General features: G+C 51.9%; 7 protein-coding genes across 7 annotated transcripts; 4 read left to right on the top strand and 3 right to left on the bottom strand.

Annotated features, from left to right (window-relative positions):
- Positions 1 to 898: 898 nt before the first annotated feature.
- Positions 899 to 2,470, bottom strand: BDP55DRAFT_564323 (serine hydroxymethyltransferase; the record flags this gene model as incomplete). Its single annotated transcript, XM_060570323.1, has 3 exons — positions 899 to 1,886; positions 1,950 to 2,365; positions 2,426 to 2,470. The coding sequence occupies 3 exons, from the start codon at positions 2,468 to 2,470 to the stop codon at positions 899 to 901; spliced, it is 1,449 nt and encodes a 482-aa protein (XP_060423612.1).
- Positions 2,471 to 4,287: 1,817 nt separating this feature from the next.
- BDP55DRAFT_637500 (uncharacterized protein) lies at positions 4,288 to 4,602 on the bottom strand (the record flags this gene model as incomplete). The annotated part of the gene is made up of 1 exon (XM_060572991.1): positions 4,288 to 4,602. The coding sequence occupies one exon, from the start codon at positions 4,600 to 4,602 to the stop codon at positions 4,288 to 4,290; it is 315 nt and encodes a 104-aa protein (XP_060423611.1).
- Positions 4,603 to 4,747: 145 nt separating this feature from the next.
- BDP55DRAFT_681470 (eukaryotic aspartyl protease) lies at positions 4,748 to 6,563 on the top strand. The gene is made up of 3 exons (XM_060576193.1): positions 4,748 to 5,073; positions 5,134 to 5,287; positions 5,346 to 6,563. The coding sequence occupies exons 1-3, from the start codon at positions 4,975 to 4,977 to the stop codon at positions 6,290 to 6,292; spliced, it is 1,200 nt and encodes a 399-aa protein (XP_060423610.1). The 5' UTR covers positions 4,748 to 4,974; the 3' UTR covers positions 6,293 to 6,563.
- Positions 6,564 to 7,248: 685 nt separating this feature from the next.
- BDP55DRAFT_564283 (uncharacterized protein) lies at positions 7,249 to 10,119 on the top strand (the record flags this gene model as incomplete). The annotated part of the gene is made up of 2 exons (XM_060570319.1): positions 7,249 to 7,463; positions 7,569 to 10,119. 2 exons carry the CDS (start codon positions 7,249 to 7,251, stop codon positions 10,117 to 10,119), a joined length of 2,766 nt encoding a protein of 921 aa, XP_060423609.1.
- A 1,238-nt stretch (positions 10,120 to 11,357) lies between these two features.
- Positions 11,358 to 14,562, bottom strand: BDP55DRAFT_681465 (uncharacterized protein). Its single transcript, XM_060576192.1, has 14 exons — positions 14,404 to 14,562; positions 14,255 to 14,343; positions 14,080 to 14,182; positions 13,646 to 14,023; positions 13,508 to 13,567; positions 13,311 to 13,453; positions 13,133 to 13,259; positions 12,648 to 13,080; positions 12,487 to 12,584; positions 12,290 to 12,423; positions 12,108 to 12,230; positions 11,928 to 12,057; positions 11,713 to 11,870; positions 11,358 to 11,646 (listed from the first exon to the last, which is right to left on the bottom strand). The coding sequence occupies exons 1-14, from the start codon at positions 14,464 to 14,466 to the stop codon at positions 11,541 to 11,543; spliced, it is 2,145 nt and encodes a 714-aa protein (XP_060423608.1). The 5' UTR covers positions 14,467 to 14,562; the 3' UTR covers positions 11,358 to 11,540.
- A 1,764-nt stretch (positions 14,563 to 16,326) lies between these two features.
- BDP55DRAFT_373145 (uncharacterized protein) lies at positions 16,327 to 17,237 on the top strand. The gene is made up of 3 exons (XM_060567115.1): positions 16,327 to 16,558; positions 16,621 to 16,796; positions 16,865 to 17,237. The coding sequence occupies exons 1-3, from the start codon at positions 16,417 to 16,419 to the stop codon at positions 17,000 to 17,002; spliced, it is 456 nt and encodes a 151-aa protein (XP_060423607.1). The 5' UTR covers positions 16,327 to 16,416; the 3' UTR covers positions 17,003 to 17,237.
- A 980-nt stretch (positions 17,238 to 18,217) lies between these two features.
- On the top strand, positions 18,218 to 18,787 carry BDP55DRAFT_637495 (uncharacterized protein; the record flags this gene model as incomplete). The annotated part of the gene is made up of 1 exon (XM_060572990.1): positions 18,218 to 18,787. The coding sequence occupies one exon, from the start codon at positions 18,218 to 18,220 to the stop codon at positions 18,785 to 18,787; it is 570 nt and encodes a 189-aa protein (XP_060423606.1).
- Between the last annotated feature and the right edge of the window lie 199 nt (positions 18,788 to 18,986).

The raw sequence follows: 18,986 nt of genomic DNA, 5'->3' as shown, positions 1-18,986 counted from the left end.
AGTGATAGAGGAAATGGTGTATTGTTGTGGGGTGTTTGTGTGTGCTGTCTGGTCTGTCGAGAAAGATCCCAAAACGAAAGCCTCGGACAGGACCTTTGGTTATGTAGTTCAGCCTTCGAGGCATTCTAGTGGAACGCCTCAAGCTCGTTGTGAACGCGAAGAAAGACTTATTGCGGTCAGACAGGAGACTGAGCAGCTATCATGTATAAAGAAAGACAAGGCTATTGTGAAGTAAGCATGGACAGACAGTATGGCTGGAGACTTTAGAGTCTTTTAAGTCGAGAACAATGCTTCACAACGGCTTTAGTGCTTCAAAGAACACTGTTATCGAACCAAATTTGTCTTCTTCCTTGTTGGTACCAGATTGTCACAACTGGCTTCGTGGCTAGTTTTCAATGTCTCAACGCCACAAACAGGGCGCAACGGCTATTCAAACATCGAGAGAGCACAGAAATTAGAACACATATGATTGCTTGTCAACGTGTTGATTGCATTGAGCGATTGACCGCGTTGAAGCAGTCAGCTACCTAAAAATGGCCGCAGTTGAGAACGCCACCCCCAACTCCCGCCTCCAGAATTTTTGGTTTACCCTTCCCGGTATTTGTTTTTCCGCTTGAAAAGTATTGCAACGCCTATGTAAAATGCAGCAGTGCTCTTTGAAGCACCATTTTCCCTTTGTTCATGAGCCATGTTAAATGTCATGCGCGAAACCCGGACCCCCTTTTGACGATTTGGGTCGCCCCACGCTTATTCCCTTCTGAACCATTTTTGTTGAACTGGGCCTAATCAAAGCCCAGAGTGGTATATATCGATTCCCTCCCTTGATCTACTCTTCTTTCCACGTCGCGCTCCCTAGCATACGTGGACTACACTAGTCCCCGCATTTCGCTGGCATGATTTAGATGCCAGCGTCAACGCGCCAGCCCTCGACAGGGAGGGGGAAGCTGCCGCTCCACTCGGCAACCTCCTTGCGGAGGTCGTTGATCTTGGCAACCTGGCCGCCGGCGACGGTGGCCTTGAAGTCCTTGAGCTTGTTGGCCTCCTTGGGCAGGGAAGCCTGGACCTCCTTGCAGATCTTGATGGACTCATCAATGTAGTTGGCGACACGCTCGAAGTCGGCCTCTCCGAATCCACGGGAGGTCATGGCGGGGGTACCGATGCGGAGACCGCAGGGGGTAAGGGCGCTCTTGTCGCCGGGGATGGAGTTCTTGTTGCAGGTGATGTTGATCTGCTCGAGAACGGCCTCGACACGGGCACCGTCCAAGTTGAACTGGCGAAGGTCGACGAGGACCATGTGGGAGTCGGTGCCGTCGGCGACGAGCTTGTGGCCGAGGGCCTTGAACTTGTTCTCAATCGCCTTGGCGTTGTCAATGACCTTTTGCTGGTAAGCCTTGAAGTCGGGGCTGGCAGCCTGCTTCAGGGCAACGGCCAGGGCAGTGATGGTGTGGTTGTGGGGGCCACCCTGGTGACCGGGGAAGACGGAGAAGTTGATGGGGTTCTCGAGGTCGTAGAGGGTCTCCTGGCCCTTGGCGTTGACGGAGCGGACGCCCTTGCGGAAGAAGATCATGGCACCACGGGGGCCACGGAGGGACTTGTGGGTGGTGGTGGTGACGATGTCGGCGTACTCGAAGGGGGAGGGGATGACGCCGGCGGCAATGAGACCGGAGATGTGAGCCATGTCGACGACGAGGTAGGCACCGACGGAGTCGGCGATCTTGCGCATGCGGCCGTAGTCGATCAGACGGCAGTAGGCAGAGGTACCGGCGACGAGAACCTTGGGGCGGAAGAGCTGAGCGTTCTTCTCGAGCTGGTCGTAGTCAATGATGCCAGTGTCGAGGTTGACGCGGTAGGGCATGGTCTCGAAGTAGGTCGAGACGGCAGAGATCCTGTTGGGAACGAGAGTTAGCTATCTCTCTTTGATTGAGCGTCACAACCGTATGGTAACATACTTCTTAGCGGGGGTCTGGTAGCCGTGGGACAGGTGACCACCGTGGGGGAGGTCGAGACCCATGAGGCGGCCGTGAACGGGCATGATGGCCTGGTAGACCTGGAGGTTGGCGGGAGAGCCAGACAGGCACTGGACGTTGACACCCCACTTGGAGGAGTCGAGGTTGAAGGCCTTGAGGGCACGGTTCTGGCAGAGGATCTCGATCTGGTCGATGTGCTCGTTTCCACCGTAGTATCTGGCACCGGGCTGGCCCTCGGAGTACTTGTTGGACATGGGGGATCCAAGGGCATCGAAGACGGCACGGGAGGTGACGTTCTCAGAGGCAATGAGAATGATGGACTCGCGCTGGCGCTTGATCTCGTCCTTCATGATCTCGGCGACCTCAGGGTCGGAGTCGATGAGAGACTTCTCCAACATCTATCGGTGAGTCAGTATATAGGCCTATAAGGCATGGCGGGGCAGAAAGAGTAGACGTACCTCCTTGTGGGAGACGGGGAGGGAGTAGGAACCAGTAGCAGCCATTGTGATGTGTGGTGTTACGAGGGATCGTAGATGTGAAGTTGAGGAAGAGAAGGAAGATGAGTTCTCGCAAGCAATGGCAAGGAGAGAAGTAGATGTAGGAAAAGAAGAGGAAGAGAGGGAGGCCAGCAAGGTTATGAAGGGATGGGAAAAAAGCTTGAGAAAATTTGGCAGAACATCGGAGGGAGCAAAATGTGAATCGAATGCTGAAGCGGTGGGGGTTGGCGGGGTGTGATTGGCGGGGTCGAGCTGTAAGTACCTTACCACCTTACGCAGTGCGCGGGATTTGGAGAAAGAAAAAAAAAAGCTGTGGCGGACCCCTCGATAGTCGACTGATCAGTGATGGCTTGACAATGGACAAGCACCACCGCTACAGAGTACCTTATGGCAGGGACAATTCGGAGGCATTTGGTTCGCTAAATTGGGATCGCTCGACAGTTTGCGACAGCGAGCTTGGAGTACTTTGGGCCTTTGGTGGGCTCGCTGTGGTTCCCGGTGTGGCTCACCACTTTGTAAGTGGTTCCCGGTTGGAACGCTAAAACAGCGCTTCCCTGACGTTCCCTGAACTCACATCCTGTGGCGGGTCTTGTCGACTCCGATTCTGGAACGGTCCCACGAGTCATCGAGGGAAACGGACCCCATTTCACAACGACGGGGGGTGCAGTTGGACCGTTTAGCTGCTCGTGCCTCCCCCGCCTCAACCGTCTCAAGACTCGAGAGCTTCAGACAAGTACGGAGTGCAAGGCTTCGGGTGAGCCGGGACAAACACGAGCGGACCACTTGTGGCAATTGAATTGTGACTCAATATCAGTCTCATAGTCAGTCCCCGAAAAGAATGGCAATTCGCACGATTTCTCTCAATTGGTGTGCTTCGGCGGTGAGTTCCCAGCCACCTCGTTCTCGATAAATTGGGGGAAAGAAAGAAAGTAAGGGCCTTTTTTATGTCGAGAAAATCACCCGAGAAAGAAGAGTCATTCTTGAAACAGACAGCAGCATTCATTCCGTCTCCGCGCGTAGCTACAGCTTCCACAACGTATGGAAGCTCTGTGCTTGAAACGCCGTAGTCAGCAAGGCAGGCCTGCCTTTTGTTACTTGTGAGAACCATTCATCGCAGCGTCGATGCAGAACCACTATTATTACTGTCTACATCAAAGACCGCATGAAGTGACAGTTGCGATGTCGGCGAAAGGTGAGAGAGTCAAGACGGTTGCATTTCTCCTAGCTCATTTCAAGAGCCTCTGTGATTGGCCAGTGTTTGAATCGCAACTCTAGATAATTCAAGACTTTTCACATCAAACTCTATGCGGCTTTGACGTGAACCATGGGATTACTGCTTTGAGTTGAGACTATTGCAAAGTGTGACTTGGGCCAACACTGAGGTAATTGTGACTACCTACCTGCGTGCAGTTTAGTCCGTCTCCAAAGCGCATTTGGCACGAGAGAACCTGGAAGGCCTCGATCCCTAGCTCAACAACATGGGTCACGCTCTGCTCTTGTGAAATGCTGACTCATCTGGATCGCATCCACATTGGCCCCGAGCTCCGAGACAGTCTACTCCCGGTCCGTACGGAGTACCTAGTGGAGGATGCTCTGGCCTCAGGTACCAAGGCGCCAGCCCAGACACAGGCACCTGGGCTCCCAGGCACGCCTCGAATGCAGGGTGCTAGAGCCTAGAGCAATAAGGTAAACAAGTCAAGCTTGGCCCACGGATACCCGAGTGAGAGAGAGTCAGGGAACCGGTTACCGAAGGCGAGCTGAGCTATCTTGCCTTATCTCATCAATCCACCTCGTTGCGTGATGTCAGGGTCCCCGTCGCAATGTTATCCCGCTGCTGACACTCCGGAACCCAGCGCGCAGCGCTCAACAGTGCATCTCTCCGGCGCAGGATCGACTGCGCTGCAAACCGAGTGCACAATGGCTTCGGGGTGTAGAAGGCTGCAGGGACACGCGATCAGACACGCAAGCTCCGTAGTGGCAGCCGCATCACTCTGCGAGTGTGAGAGGACGGAGACGGGAGCAGTGTGAGTGTCAGTGTCACCGAGTGTATGAGAGCTGCCAGGAGCTCTGTCTCGGGCTTCTAACTCGCTGCGTGCCTTGGGCGAGTTGGGGCAGCTCCGCGCCGTCTTAGGTTCCATGGTTGCTCCCCCAGCCAGCTAAAGTGGGTCTTTCGAGCCAACCCCAGCTTTTGATAGGCAGATAAGGTACCTGCACCTATCGGGTGCTGCGTCATGGTCCTTCGTGCCTTGCGGAGGCGAGTGGGCAGGTTGTCACGGGGGCGCAGTTGCTAAGGTAAGTCTGGGTAGCCTGCCACACCTGCCAGTGCCACAGCAAAGGTACCTACCTACTTAATAGGTACAGGCGCCGCCCCAGCTTCCGCATCTTCCCCCCGTCAACACATCATCATCCCCCCCCCATCCGTTTCAACCGCCATCTCCTCAGTATCACCAGCACGAAGACGCAGGGCGCCAACACCATCGTAATCTGGGTAATCGAGGTTGACAGCCACGATGAAGAGCACTCTCCTCACCGCGGCCGTGCTGTTGGGCGCGGCCCAGGCCGAAGTCCACAAGCTGAAGCTCAAGAAGGTCCCCATCGAGGAGCAACTTGTACGCTGAACCCATCGCCTAGCATCTCCGCAACACTGTTTACTGACTGCTTATCCTTAGAACTCCGTTCCTATTGAGCACCAAGTCAGACAGCTCGGCCAGAAGTACATGGGCGCTCGCCCTGACAGCCATGCCGATGCCATGTTCAACCAGAAGCCCTTCACAAGCACTGGCGAGCACCCCGTGCCCGTGAGCAACTTCATGAACGCTCAGTGTATGTTCCATTCATTTTCTTGTCAATCACCATCAGTGAACTAAGTTTTGCACTTCAGACTTCTCCGAGATCGAGATCGGTACTCCTCCCCAGACCTTCAAGGTTGTCCTAGACACTGGTAGCTCCAACCTGTGGGTTCCTTCCCAGCAGTGCGGCAGCATTGCATGCTACCTGCACTCCAAGTACGACTCTTCGTCGTCTTCCACCTACAAGTCCAACGGCTCCGAGTTCGAGATCCACTACGGCTCTGGCAGCTTGACTGGTTTCGTCTCCCAGGATGACGTCTCCATTGGCGACCTCAAGATCAAGAAGCAGGACTTTGCCGAGGCTACCAGCGAGCCCGGCCTTGCCTTTGCCTTCGGCCGCTTCGACGGTATCCTCGGTCTTGGTTACGACACCATTTCCGTCAACAAGATTGTCCCTCCTTTCTACAACCTCGTTAACCAGAAGGCTATTGACGAGCCTGTCTTCGCCTTCTACCTCGGAGACACCAACGAGGAGGGTGACGAGAGCGAGGCTACCTTCGGTGGCCTCGATGACTCTCACTACGAGGGCAAGATCACCTACATTCCCCTCCGCCGCAAGGCTTACTGGGAGGTTGACCTTGACGCCATCACCCTTGGCGACGAGACTGCTGACCTCGAGGGACACGGTGCCATCCTTGACACCGGTACTTCCCTGAACGTCCTTCCCTCTGCTCTTGCTGAGCTGCTCAACAAGGAGATCGGTGCCAAGAAGGGTTACAACGGCCAGTATTCCGTTGAGTGCTCCAAGCGTGACGAGCTTCCCGACATCACCTTCACTCTCTCTGGCTACAACTTCAGCATCTCCGCTTACGATTACGTCCTGGAGGTCTCTGGCAGCTGCATCTCCACCTTCCAGGGCATGGACTTCCCCGAGCCGGTCGGCCCCCTCGTTATCTTGGGAGACGCCTTCCTCCGCCGGTGGTACTCCGTTTACGACCTCGGCAAGAACACCGTTGGTCTGGCCAAGGCTAAAAAATAAACGCCTACTCAACCCCCCCTTTCCTTGAGAATACGTCGATTACTCGGTCAATCAGATTCAGGGTGCGGCTGTAATGTAACTACGATAGGTAGCTAGTCTGGACACCGTTGTGAGAATACCAATAGTAGCATTTTTCTTCGAGCATCTGTCTTGTCGTGTATCTTTCATGTCAAATGGGGTCTACTTCTCAAGGAGTCGTGACTACATTGCTGTGATTCATAAAGTTGCAAGTTCATGTTGTGGATATACAATAGATCACATTGTAAATGAACTGAGTGCTCCTGTAATATTTGAAAGAAGCTTCAACAAGCTACCCTCTGCATAAACTCTGAGTTGAAATGTTCAGCGTACCAACTGTAAAGGTACTTCACCTCAGTACTCCTAATCAAAAGGCAGTATCCGTACTCCGGAAGTCACCAAGGTGTAAGCGTAACGTGGAACCCACTCTTGCTCTGCACGGACCAGATCATCACGTGGGTAATGAACCCGCTTATTCGGATCGGCAGGCCAATCGCTGCTGGCCTCAGCTCAGTGCCTTTTCGCCAGCAACCAACAAGGACCCGTGGTTCTCTCTAATTTTCCAGTACAGCCTCCCGACAGTCACGCAGGGGAATTGCTCCAGGAGCATTTGCAAGGCGAAAAAAATCCTAAAACGGCGACTTTGATGGACCCCATTCATTTTCCGAGTACCGTTGCTTGTCTTTGAGTGTGTTCTTGGATGAAAAGGTTCCCCAACACGCCTGGCCTCGCGACGCTTGACGAAAAAAGGTTTTGGAGTTCCACCAGACGAGCGACCGACGAACCTCGCGCGTCGCGACAATCCCGCCCTCCACTGGGCTACCGACCACCCCCGTCGTCCCGCGCGACATCGACAGAACGAACCGCCCGAAACGCCCTGGCATCGCGACAATTCCTACCGATAGCCACAACCACGATCCCCGACGACGATTTTCACAATGGCGCAGCCGGATTCGGTCCAGGCAAACGGCATCCCTGGACCGGACCATGCTGAGTCCCCCCAACCCGTCGTCCCTGTCAAGAGGAAGCGCGACACCGAGGATGAGGGCGACGAGGTCAACGGCGACGGACCCGAGAAGATGGAAGTCGACGCTGAAGTCCCAAAGGAGGATCATAAACCCCTCATTCAGAACTATTTCGCTGTTCTTAGCAGGTACGATTGCCGCGCCCCCTTTGCGCCCTTGGTTGCGCCCTTGGTTGCGCGCCCATCCCCCTTCATCAACTCCGAGGCCGCATTGTACTGACATGCAGTCCAAAGCTTCGATGCAAACCCATCAATTTTGAAGCGTCGCCTTCCCGAACCCGATGCGGAACAGCCCGACGCGAAACGCCAAAAGTCCGCCGATAGCCCTGCCACCATCGCCGACAAGGTCAGCCACGACTCGTACTCGCATGTTGACGAACTTGCGGCCGACGTCGTCGAAGCCGTCAAGGATCAACTGCAAGAACTTCAATCGGCCAAGGTTGAGAAGGACAAGGAGGTCATTGATGGCGGCGCTGTGGTGCAGACCAAGGAGTTCCAGCAGAAGGCAATGGACCTCCTTCGAAGGGAGATATCGTACCCACACAGCGCTGTGAACGTCAGCAACGTCAAGCCAGTCCCAGAAGTCACTCCAGGTAACGCTGTCTTGACAGTCGTTGGCCTCGGCCCTCACGGCAAGCAGCTCTTCTCAAGTCTGCCCAAGAAGGTTCCAGGACAAGAGAGCTCCGCTGCAAAGGCATCATCATTGGAACTTCCTTTGGGCATATCGAAAACCTACATTGTTCCTTCCCGACAGAGCGAAAGATCAGCCACTCTTGGGGAGCTGTTTTCCTCGAGCAGACCCCTCCCTCCACTGCAGCCGCCCAAGCAACCGAAGCAGCTGGTCAAGGGAAATGTCCTCGGTTTTTACCATCCCGAGCCGGCGCAAAAGTCCAAGTACTACAACGAATCTTATTCTAGCAAAAAGGTCGCAGTCGGCTGCTACTTGGACTACACCAATGCGGCACCCTCGTCCAAGAGTAAGACCAGACAGCGCGAACGCGCCCAAAGTCTTGCAGGCCACCGACCTTCGTCTACCGAAATCGAAGTGAACGAAATGGAGTCGTTGTTTCGCAGCGCGTTCTCCAGCTTCGCGCCCTGCAGAGATGATTCTGGCTCTGTCGTTCCGTCCAGCCATGCTGGTCGCATGTACTGGCAGCTTACTGGACAGCGAAACTTCAACCGCCTCATTGAGTCGGAGTTGCAGGAAGTCGATGATGACGATGACATGCTCGAGAACCACGTTGGAGACAAGATGGTCGAGACCGGGGACGTGGACGAGGAGTTTGTCAATGAGGCGATTGAGAAGTGGGATGAATGGCTGGTGGACCCGGCGCTGGAAGACATGAACGATGTCCTGTCGAAACCCAAGGATAAGGACCCCGCCGACAAGGAGGTCGACGAATTCCTGGATGAAGTCACCGACATGATTGAGACCTTGCTGTCGTACCAGCGCATCCGCAACCTCACCTTGCCATCATCACAGAATCGTTATGCAGGCGATCCCGTCAACGGCGACTTGCTTTCTCACGGTGCTGTCTCGGCACCAACGGAAGAGGAGACTATGACGTACGAAGCACTGAGGGCTCAGCTCAGTCTGATTGTCGGCACTCTTCCTCCCTACGCTGTGGCTAAACTCAATGGTGACCAACTTGAGGAGCTTCTCATCAGCACCAAACTCGAGGTCCGCACAGATCAGTACAAGGGTGTCATGGAGGACGATGCCGCAACGCAAGCCCGGATGCGTCAACAGCAAAGTGCTGCCACTTCTACTCCCACGAACCGGCCTGCCCCTCACCGGACACCTAGTGCATCCACTCCCTACAACGGCCAATACGCGGCGGGGCAGTACGGAACCCCCACCCGAACGCCTTCACTCGCGCCTACCAATTACTACCGATCGGGCCAGCAACCCGCCATGCCCCCGCAACAAGGTTCCGTCCCTCGTCCGGGCGGCGTACCCCACCAGATGCCTCATGCACAGCAGCCCCGTCCCGGTCAACCGGGCAATTACCGGGCCACCAATGGATACACCAACTATGCGCAGCACGTCGGAAAGGCACAAACACCGTATGGCCACCAGGGTGTGCAGTATGGCTCTCAACAGCGACCTCCCCAGTACTCTGGGTATGCAGGCACGCCTTCACACGGCACGCCCAATGCTCGCTTCCAGCAGCCCTACCAGCAGTCTTTCCCGCAACAGCCGAGCACGCCGTCCCAGGGCTACGCAGGTTACTATGCTAATGGTGCTAACAACATGCAACCCCGGAACATGTCGCCTCAAGTACCGGCTGGTCAGTACAATTCGCCAACTCCACACCAGCAGCAGCAACGGTACTATGGATCTACTCAACAACACCAAAACGTGCCTGGCACCCCTCCGATCAACCGTCAGCATTATCCGAATGGTAGTCACCTCCCTCAACAACCTATGAATTCTCTGACTGGATACAATACAGCCGTTGCAAGGACAGACCAGCAGCGCCTCCACGCCGAGCAAGCGAGATATAGAGCCGCTGCACAGCAAACGAGCGCAGCTTTCGGGACCAAGATCCAGGGCACACATGAAGGCAACAACATGACCCCAGCTCCCATCGACGACCCCAACGGCCAAGGGTCTCCATACAATGCCAACATGCGAGCGCGTATGGCCGCAGGTGGTACCCCGAAGCCGCAGAGCCCTGTCGGTAGTGTAGGAAAGCCCAACGGAACTCCGCCAATCCCACACAAAGTGACCCCGGTACCCATTCCGGTTATACCTCAACAGCAGCAAAGAAAGCCAAACTAGCAATATGGTAAACCTCAACTGCCTTCGCAGGGTCCACCCCCGCCGCCGCGGGTTCCAGTGTCCAGGCGACCTTCGGGAGAGGCCACAGCACGAAACGGTCGTCAGAAGAAGACGCCCTGTGCCACGCCTCCGTCTCAAGCGGTGCAACATCCACCGCGGCCCGGATCAGCAAACAAGTGATACCCACGACCTCCATCTCAGTCGGCCGTGGTGTATCTTGCGTCAACAAAATGCCGATTTCCATTTACTCTACGGTGTCTGAATAGCCAGGGAAGCGATGTCCTTTCGGAGTTGGTGTGTGAGAGAGAAAGGGACTATTTTTTCTTTCAAATCGCGTCCGCGACTCAGACAGCAGGTTTGCTGTGTTGAGCGACGCAAAAGGGGTGGCCTGATTGATGATGAATGGATGGGTACACAGGGAAGAAGTTGCATGAGAGATGTTTCTCTGTTCGACCAACAACCATCTGGCTCTTGGCGTTCTGGCCCCTGTGTTATTAGAAAGTTTTCGGAGGAGAGTTGACAAAAACTCAGTAGATGATCGCCAGAAAGGGCGGCTCTTTTTTTGTTCTTTTACGGGTAGGGTCGGTGTGTGTCGACATGGAAGAATCAAACCATGGGAGAGAGAGGTTTTGTGCCACACTGGCACAGCGTGGAAGGAAGGTCTTTGCTTTTCCTCCTTTTATTGTTTTCCAATGAAACCAAATGCACAACAGGGGGAAAGGTGGGGGTTTCGCGAAAGGGGAGGAGGGAAATGGAATCATGGTCCTTTTTTATCAACCTTGGCTCGGGAACGGTGGAAAGGGGGGAAAGGGGTTTGGCTCCATGTGTATAGAGTGATTCGAGTAGCCAACACTTTGTATCCTAATCAAAAACTAGTGGCATTTGCGTCAATGATGCTGTGTGCCTTGGTGTGTTTCGTGAATGCTCTCGCTGCTCTGTTGCTGTTCCCCGCGGTGTGATATCCCAAGATGAAGGAGTGAGGGGTATTGCTGGAGGATGTCAGCATGGCTGATAGTTCGTCTGAAGTCCTTTCTAGCCGGCCGGCAAGACTGCGGAGTTGAGTTGGAGGTGAATCAATCGTAGGACTTGGCTTCCCTTCGGCAACGTTCGGGCCCCTTGGCTTTAGGAGAATGAAGCTCACAATTCAAGACACACTACATAGAAATATTTCCATTGCCAAACAGTCACGTCGTAGGATTTGTATAGCGGTAATTGCTGCCTGTAACTAAGGGCGTCGCTTTTGTGAGAATTTATGTTAATTTCAGTATCCTATTAGTGTTGTCAATCTGTGGTTACAATGAAGTCAGGGAACGTCTATGTCCCTTGTAAACGCCGAACAGTCCCAGCCTTGCTACAATCAAAACTAAAGCATCGCTACTCAGCTCGGCTCTGTGTACGGCCTCGTATTCCTGCAATTGTGATCAAGTAAACAATCCCGTCATAGTGCTAACCCCTTTGACGGGCTTCGGGAGTCGTGGAAGCAAAGTCTGAACCCATCCTACTATCTGCGGCGCTTCGACCGAGATCCTAGAACCAACGATTAGCAGCTGAGATAATGGCAGAGGCCATGCCAAGTGATAGGGGCTGTCTTACTTGCATCCGTTGGCTGTAGATTCCATCTTGGTGCGTGACTGCGACTTCGATGAGCTGTGAGATCCAGACACAGCGAACGGACCCCATCCAACGGATGCGTTGACTGTCGTGGAAGACGCCGGGACAGCACTTTCGAGCTTGGTCGTATCACCAGAGAACTATAAGACGGTGTTAGTGGTCTAATCGCGCAAGGTGAAGATTTTCTCAAGACGCACGTTCAGTTCGATATCTGCTGCCAAGACGAAGGCGGTCGGGTACGAAGAGAATTGCTGATACTCTCCCTTCGGATTCGTCCCCTCTTCAAAATGCTTCTTCAACTCATCTTCTCCAGGCGAGATGTCAAATCTGCCATCTGGTCAGCATTTTGAGACGAGCAATCGACTCGGGCTGCTTACTTTCCAGAGTCCAGCTCTGCATCTGCAAAGAGCTCTGCATGAAGCCAAGGACGCTCAATCTCCACGACCATGCAACTCATACTGACTTCAACGTCGAGATTCGACATTGACTGCATTGCGTCTCTGCATATCGTATAAGTAGGTGTATTTCTCTGGCATGACGGAGTTAGGAGCAGACTTACGCGCTGCTTGAGCTGTGACTTCCACCGCCTGAAACGCTCCACAGCCCCCAGCCAGCCTTCGCTGCAACTGCCGAAGCTGACTGGGAAGTCTTAGTCTCTGAAAGACTAGATTTACTCGATACCTTGCAAGACACCTATGGAAACGGTCAGCTTTACTTTGTGATGCAGAACTCATGCTTTTTCGACATAGCACGTGCCTTGGTCCATGGGTCAGGCTGGTGTTCTGGCGCATTTCTCCATGTGTTTTCGTCCGCCAAATTAAAGCTGTTTGGCTTCTTGTCGCTCGAATTGATGTCTGAGATGTGTTAATAACATGTATCGCGAACCAATTCTTGGAGGTTGATATCGGAACACTCACATGGATCAATGGCAATTTGGTCTCCTGTTACCTGAATGCCATCCCCACCTACCACAGGTAAGTCAAGAAGCTTTCCTGGAAGCTGGTTCGGCTCGGGTGTTGCAATGGGCATGCTCAGTCTAGTCTTGAGCTCGTCGATTTCTGTCTTCAACTGGTCGATTCTGGTTTTCAACCATCCAAGGGCAGCACCTTTGCTCAGATCACTATTACTCCGTACGGTTGCGTTATCTCGGTTCAAGCTGTCTTCTGTATGTTTCTTCTGCGCTTTTACCAGTGCGTCAAGAACGTTGTCACCTGACTTTTCGCTGTCCTGGGCTCCGCCGTTCTGGACATCCATGGCAGCATACACATCGAGATATGCTGCCTTCAGGCCCTTCGGGTCTGCTTCCTTGTTGGCTTCGAAGACAGGGACGAATTTGTTTCCTTCAATTGCCTGAATCGTTCGTTAAAGGTGGTCAAGTAGATGTAGGTGTCTGGCCTCTTACCTCTTGGAGGGTCTGGTGGGAGGCAAGCAGGTTTTGCAGGCGGCGAAGCTCAGCGCGAACTTCAGCAATGCTAGGCCCGTGATTGTTGGCCTTCCAATTGAGCACCTTGAGGGCCACTTCTTTTGCCCTGAGACCGGTTCAGAATCAGCATGTAAGGTAGACAACTCTGAAGACTTACCAGGTGCTTGGGGTAAGCACAACCCCGTTGTATTCGCTCGAGCCGTCCGAAGCAATGATTGTGAGATTGCGGTACGCCTCCTTGCTGTTTTCGATGCGTTTCATGCCAGACGAAATGTCGACAACTCCAAAATGGAAATCAACCTAGCCTTTGATGAGTTTTGAGGGGGAGTCTTCGCGGAAAACTCAAAAACTTACCAAGAACTTATAGCCGTGAACTACCCAGTCCATGTACTTGGTTTGTATGTTGTTCTTGAACTATTCATTGTGTCAGTATATTAGCCTTCCGACGTGAGTCAACCCCACATCATCTGATGCGTGGCTTCATGTACTGACATTGCGCGCATGCTCTTGTAACCACTGCATGTACTTCTCCCTCGCCTCCTTTTGCTGTGAAGGTGAAGCCCCTGGAACGCTGAAATCCTTCAATGCAGCGCTCTGAGCATGGGCATAGGCCGCAACTTGCTCGGCCCATGCAGACTGTTTCTGTACATAGGTATCAACCTTGGTTTTGCCGGCGCCAGTGGGAGTATCGTCCGGAGAAGTGAGATAAGACATGGACAGTTTATAACGATCTCTGATGGTTCTAAGTCGCTCGTCGGCAACATCACCAGTCTCGTTCCCTATGACGCCGGAGACAGACGCTTCGACGGGAATCAGCAAGTCGAGCGTGGCCAAGTAGCTGCGGGCCACGCTTTTGCCTGTTTTTCCGGCCTAATTATGGTTACTCAAGGTTATGGTGTTCACAATATCAACCAAAGAAAGCTTACTGTGAACTTCGACAGAGGTATCATGCCATCTACCAGCCGTGCCTCCTTGACTTGGATATCTAGAGGGGGCTTGATTAACTTTTCTGCATTGTAGTAATACTCCCTGGATTAAGTTAATTGGTAAGATTGTCATCGCAATTGAATGAGATAAGATAGGTATTAGGAAATTGCTTACTTCCAGTCGATTACCGTTCCGGGAAGGGAAACCGTCAGAACTTGATTGCTAGCAACGGGAATGGCGGTTGCTATAGCAGAGCGTACCGTCTGCTCAAATTTTCAGCACTTAATTCATGGCCTAGAACCTTCAGACATATATCAACTGACCTCTGAAGCAAGCTTCATTGACTTGAGTACGCCTGCTGCCTGGGCCTCCTGTGCGTCTCCCATGATGTAATCAGAAGAAACCTTGATTGAGGGGATTCAACTCGTTTTATTGAGACTAGAAGAATATGAGAAGAAGTCGCAATTGGTTGAAACTGAAACTGATTGCGAATTTGATTGAACGTGGTGGCGAGAGATGAGGCCCTTAAATAATCCATTCGAGCATCCTCAGTCCCAAGACATGCATTTGCTGCGATTTGGATTTCGGCACATTCTGACCTTCAGTTAGCCTTGAGTATTCGAAGACTTGACGAGATGGGAAACCCATAGACTCACTTTTACATCACACTTTCACATCACACTTTCACATCACCATTTTGGCGTAACCTGTTTTCAGCCAAACTTGCCTTCGACTTTATCATCTGAATCAGGAAACGGCCTGCCATAGCAGATCCTACGCCAGAGTGCTGAGCACCCAAGCTCGAACCTTTTCCGGTCTCAGTATGATAGCTGCCACAAGCAAGTCGCTGTAGCACCTTGGAAGATGGTGACCCAAGAGTGAGGCAACTGCTAGTTCTGAAATGCTCAAGCCTCTGAAAGACCACTCAACGAAAGTGAACAACTCCACTCTGCCGTGCTCCTACCCCCGGTCTACCGAAAGCAGCATATATCGCTTCGTATCACAACATGGCTACCTAGAGTGAGACGTGTGGACGACTAAAGTAGCCCTGCATGGTTGTGTGAACTTGTGGGGTCTGCCTCAGCCAGCCACATACAAAGGACGCAACGTCAATCATCAAGCTGGAACTCTGCACTCCACAATACTGATTTTGCTCTTCAGAACAATTTCTGGGTCGTACTCCTGGAAATATTATAGGAAATTCAATAGTAGGATTACATGGAGTGTAAAAGTTATCTGCAGTCCTTGTCGCTGCTCAGCTCGTACTCCACTCGGTTCACGTTTGAGGGAAGTGGTGGAAACCCAATTCAGTGACGATATACGAGAAATGATAGTATCACGTCAAATAATTGCTATGTTTCAACTGGCTATAACCTACTAATCAAAAGTTTAGAGGGATCCTTATTGAGTATAGTTGAGAAATGCAAACAGAGCAGACAAATTTGTCACCAGGGTCCCACTGCAAGCCACTCTGGGTACGCAATACAATCACCCGTGACGAATCTTCTGTATCTAATTTGAACTCTATCACTGCGTTGGCTAGTGAAAATTGTGGTAAGCTGAGCGTTCCCATCATTCCACTATCACAAACTGCCAATCTACTTGATGTATCTCTGCCACCTAGGCATCTTGTGTGCCCCCTTTGGACCGACGCTGTGATGAGCGAGACAGCCTAACGAAGACTGGAGAGATCATTGAGACTACGAAGGTGACAAATGACCGGAAAAGGAAGATATGCGGTCCTGAATCTACAAATCTGGCCATGGGGCTCACAACAAGCCATGCATGGATCAACCTGCCTAAGAGTGTAGTTTGGAAGTACTCGAGACCAGTTTATGTGTGACGAAAAGTCGTTCGTTTGGAAACGATCAGCTGATAGGGGAGATCTGAGTTCTGCAAACATTGAGGCCTGCAATACGGACAGAAGCCAAGAACACAGCTCGCGAGCGTGGATGTGACTTGTGACAGTCTGGAAGCGGTAAATGATACGATGTCTGCAACTGCCGATAGCTTTTCTGCGTCATAGACAGAATGAGGCTGCCTGATGATGTGAGCGCGGTGCGATGATTGAGAGTCAGGAGATTCAAGGCCTATCCCACTGTTACGCATTTGGGACCGCATGTGAGATCGTTGCCTCAGCCAGAAGGAGCCTGTGGAAAGCTACAAGCTCTAGCAAACCGCTCTTATGACGATGAAAAATTATAAAACCAAGAGGCGGCCCTGCATTCCGTGGTTTATTTTCTGTATCAGCCATCAAACAGCTTCATTGTGTACCTGTTCAACTTCTACAACAATTTCCTCCTCTCAGAAATCCATTTTCACACATCATAGTCAACATGGGCGTCGTTGAGAAAGGCAACAAGATCTTCGTCTCCGCCAGTGAGATCGACAAGAACAAGGTCACTGTTGAGTGGCAGCAGAACTTCAAGCAACGTTCGCAGGAGTATTACACTGTTCCCTTCATCAATAAGAGCCAGGGTGTGTTGATGCCAATTGTACATCGCATGAATCAATCTCGACACTAACTGCTGCTGTAGGAGACCAGGAGAGCGTCCTCTTCATCCAGACCAACTACCTCGACGCCTTCAAGAAGAAGCAGGCTGCAGGCGAAACTGAGTTCACTGTAGTCGTTGACACTTCCTTCCAGTACGGCCAGAATGATGAGAAAACATCACGCTGGATTGTCTATCATGACAAGAGTATGAACGCCTTCCAGGTAAGCAATGAGCCAGTCCACTCACGAAGAAGTATGTAGCTCAGATGCTAATAACGGGATTTTTTCAGTGGCGATTCGTTGCGAGTGTCAAGTCCAAGCTGGGCAATCAGCTGGGCTCGTTCGGTGGTGGCATCTTCAAGAGCTTCGTTGGTGTCGACATTGGGAACTTGGCTGCGCTCATCGGCCACCCCCTCCGAGACTTCTAAGATTCTCCGGACAGAGCGTCAAGCTAGCTACTTTTTGTTTCGCACTATTTCATTACTTTCGGATCATATCCATGTCTGTCACTCTGTCAGATGATGGCTGAGTTCCACAACGCTCTTTTGATAAGGCACTCTAATTCTTCACATTCGAAACACTCCTTTATATCCCGGGACTTTAAGATTTTAATTATCAGAAGTAGAAGAATGATAAATTCAATACATTCTTCCCAAATATTAGGCTTTTGATCTCAGACTGAGGGTGACGATTGGCCCATACGACCGACTGGTATGGCTCCAGACGTGGTAGACAGAGGCTCCATTTGAAAGTAGACTTCAAACGAGTGATGCTTGTCCCCCGTACTTATTCACTCGAATATACGCGGCCAAAAGTTCTGTCTCTTGAATTCCGGTAGGCCACAAAAAAGGAAGTATCAAACCAAAGACAGACGAGACCTGTTCCTTCCTCTTCTAATTTCACCAAAGAACCCGAAATTTTCATTCCGCCGGCCCTTTATCTGAGAATTGCTCCGAAAGCCACGGGTCCATCTCAACTCACTTTAACCATATACAGGCTGGTCTTATTCTTTCTATTCTTGTCTTCTCAATTCATCTTTGGTTTCTCTGCAGATCTTCTCAATTGGTGTTGCTGGTCAACGTTCAAAGACAGCTTCGGCAACTTGGCTATCGACCTTTGATCCCTGGACTTTTCATCTTCTCAGTTCCTTTCAGCCAAGTTTTTCTTTACCGATTACATACGACGAAAGAAGTCGCTGGACGACTCGAATGACACTCGAACTAATCACCCCGACTCTGTCTCGTTCATCCCTTCTCTCACAACCATGGGCGGTCTTGACCTCTCTCCGCTGCTAAAGTCGGGCGAATACAGCGATCTCGGACTCATCACCACCAATACCAATGATTGAGTCGAGAATAAACACTCTATTCATCGCAACATTGTCTTCGGCCAATGCCCGAGGTTGAGAGACATGGTGTCTTCAGTTGGACCACTAGTAAGCCGTTTACCTAGACTCATACGACCTCTTCTAACAACCTACCTTAAAGAACCAAGTGAATGGAGTTGACATCGCCCATCCCGACTATGATGGCAAAGTCCTCGGTACTGTGTTGCGCTATCTGTACTCCAGACAGTACGACGCGCAATACGAGATAGCGGTCCGGCGAACGACTGAGGCTGGTCTAGTTGACCAGCCTCACTCTATGTACTGGTCAATCCACGCTATGCAGCTGGCACATGAACTGGGGCTCGTCTTAATGTACAGAGAAGCAGCGGAGGCGTTGTGTTATTCAGCAAAGCAACTCACAAACCATGTTGACTTCCCTGGCGTGATCGACGAGCTGTATAAGACGTGTGGCCAGCACCCAGACTTCCCCGACAATCTTGCAAGGATTGCAAGGACCATTGCAAAGAACTGCCTGATAAATAGACGTCTGCAAGATCAACTAAAACCCGTCATGCTAAAACACCCGCAGCTTGCCCTCGACGCAATGGAAGCAACCTTGGACGCTCTGACCGAAACCCGAAAGGATCTCATCGAAGCTGAGGATGAGATCTCCGACATTCGAGCTCAGGGATATCGAGCTGATGACTGTTGGGCCGAAGCTGAGCGTGAAAGGGATCGAGAAAGAGAGCGGGATCGGGAGAGGAGAGAGGGAGAGGCGATCCGCGATGGCAGCTTTGAGTTCAAGATTATCCAGGGCAGCAAGAAACGAAGCCGCTCTTCTTCTCATGGCACTGAACAATATGCAGAACCAGGAGGAAAGATTTAGTTCGTGATAGGGATGCGAGAAGGAAGGATAGGTTGATTCAAGAATAAGGGCAGGGGCTTTGGGGTATTCGTTGGCGAAGAAGGAGCTGGACTCTATTATTAGACCTATCATTAGTCTTGCGTTCTCCATGTGATCTTCCACCAAAGATTCTATCACAGAATAATAATCTGGTCACGTCACGAGCTGTCTTGTCATTAAA

This window comes from Colletotrichum godetiae (assembly GCF_030913485.1).
Source record: "Colletotrichum godetiae strain CBS 193.32 chromosome Unknown BDP55scaffold_68, whole genome shotgun sequence".
NCBI classification, from domain to species: Eukaryota; Fungi; Ascomycota; class Sordariomycetes; order Glomerellales; family Glomerellaceae; genus Colletotrichum; species Colletotrichum godetiae.
Note: the sequence above shows the minus strand (reverse complement) of the source record. Positions and strands in the feature narration are given on the sequence as shown.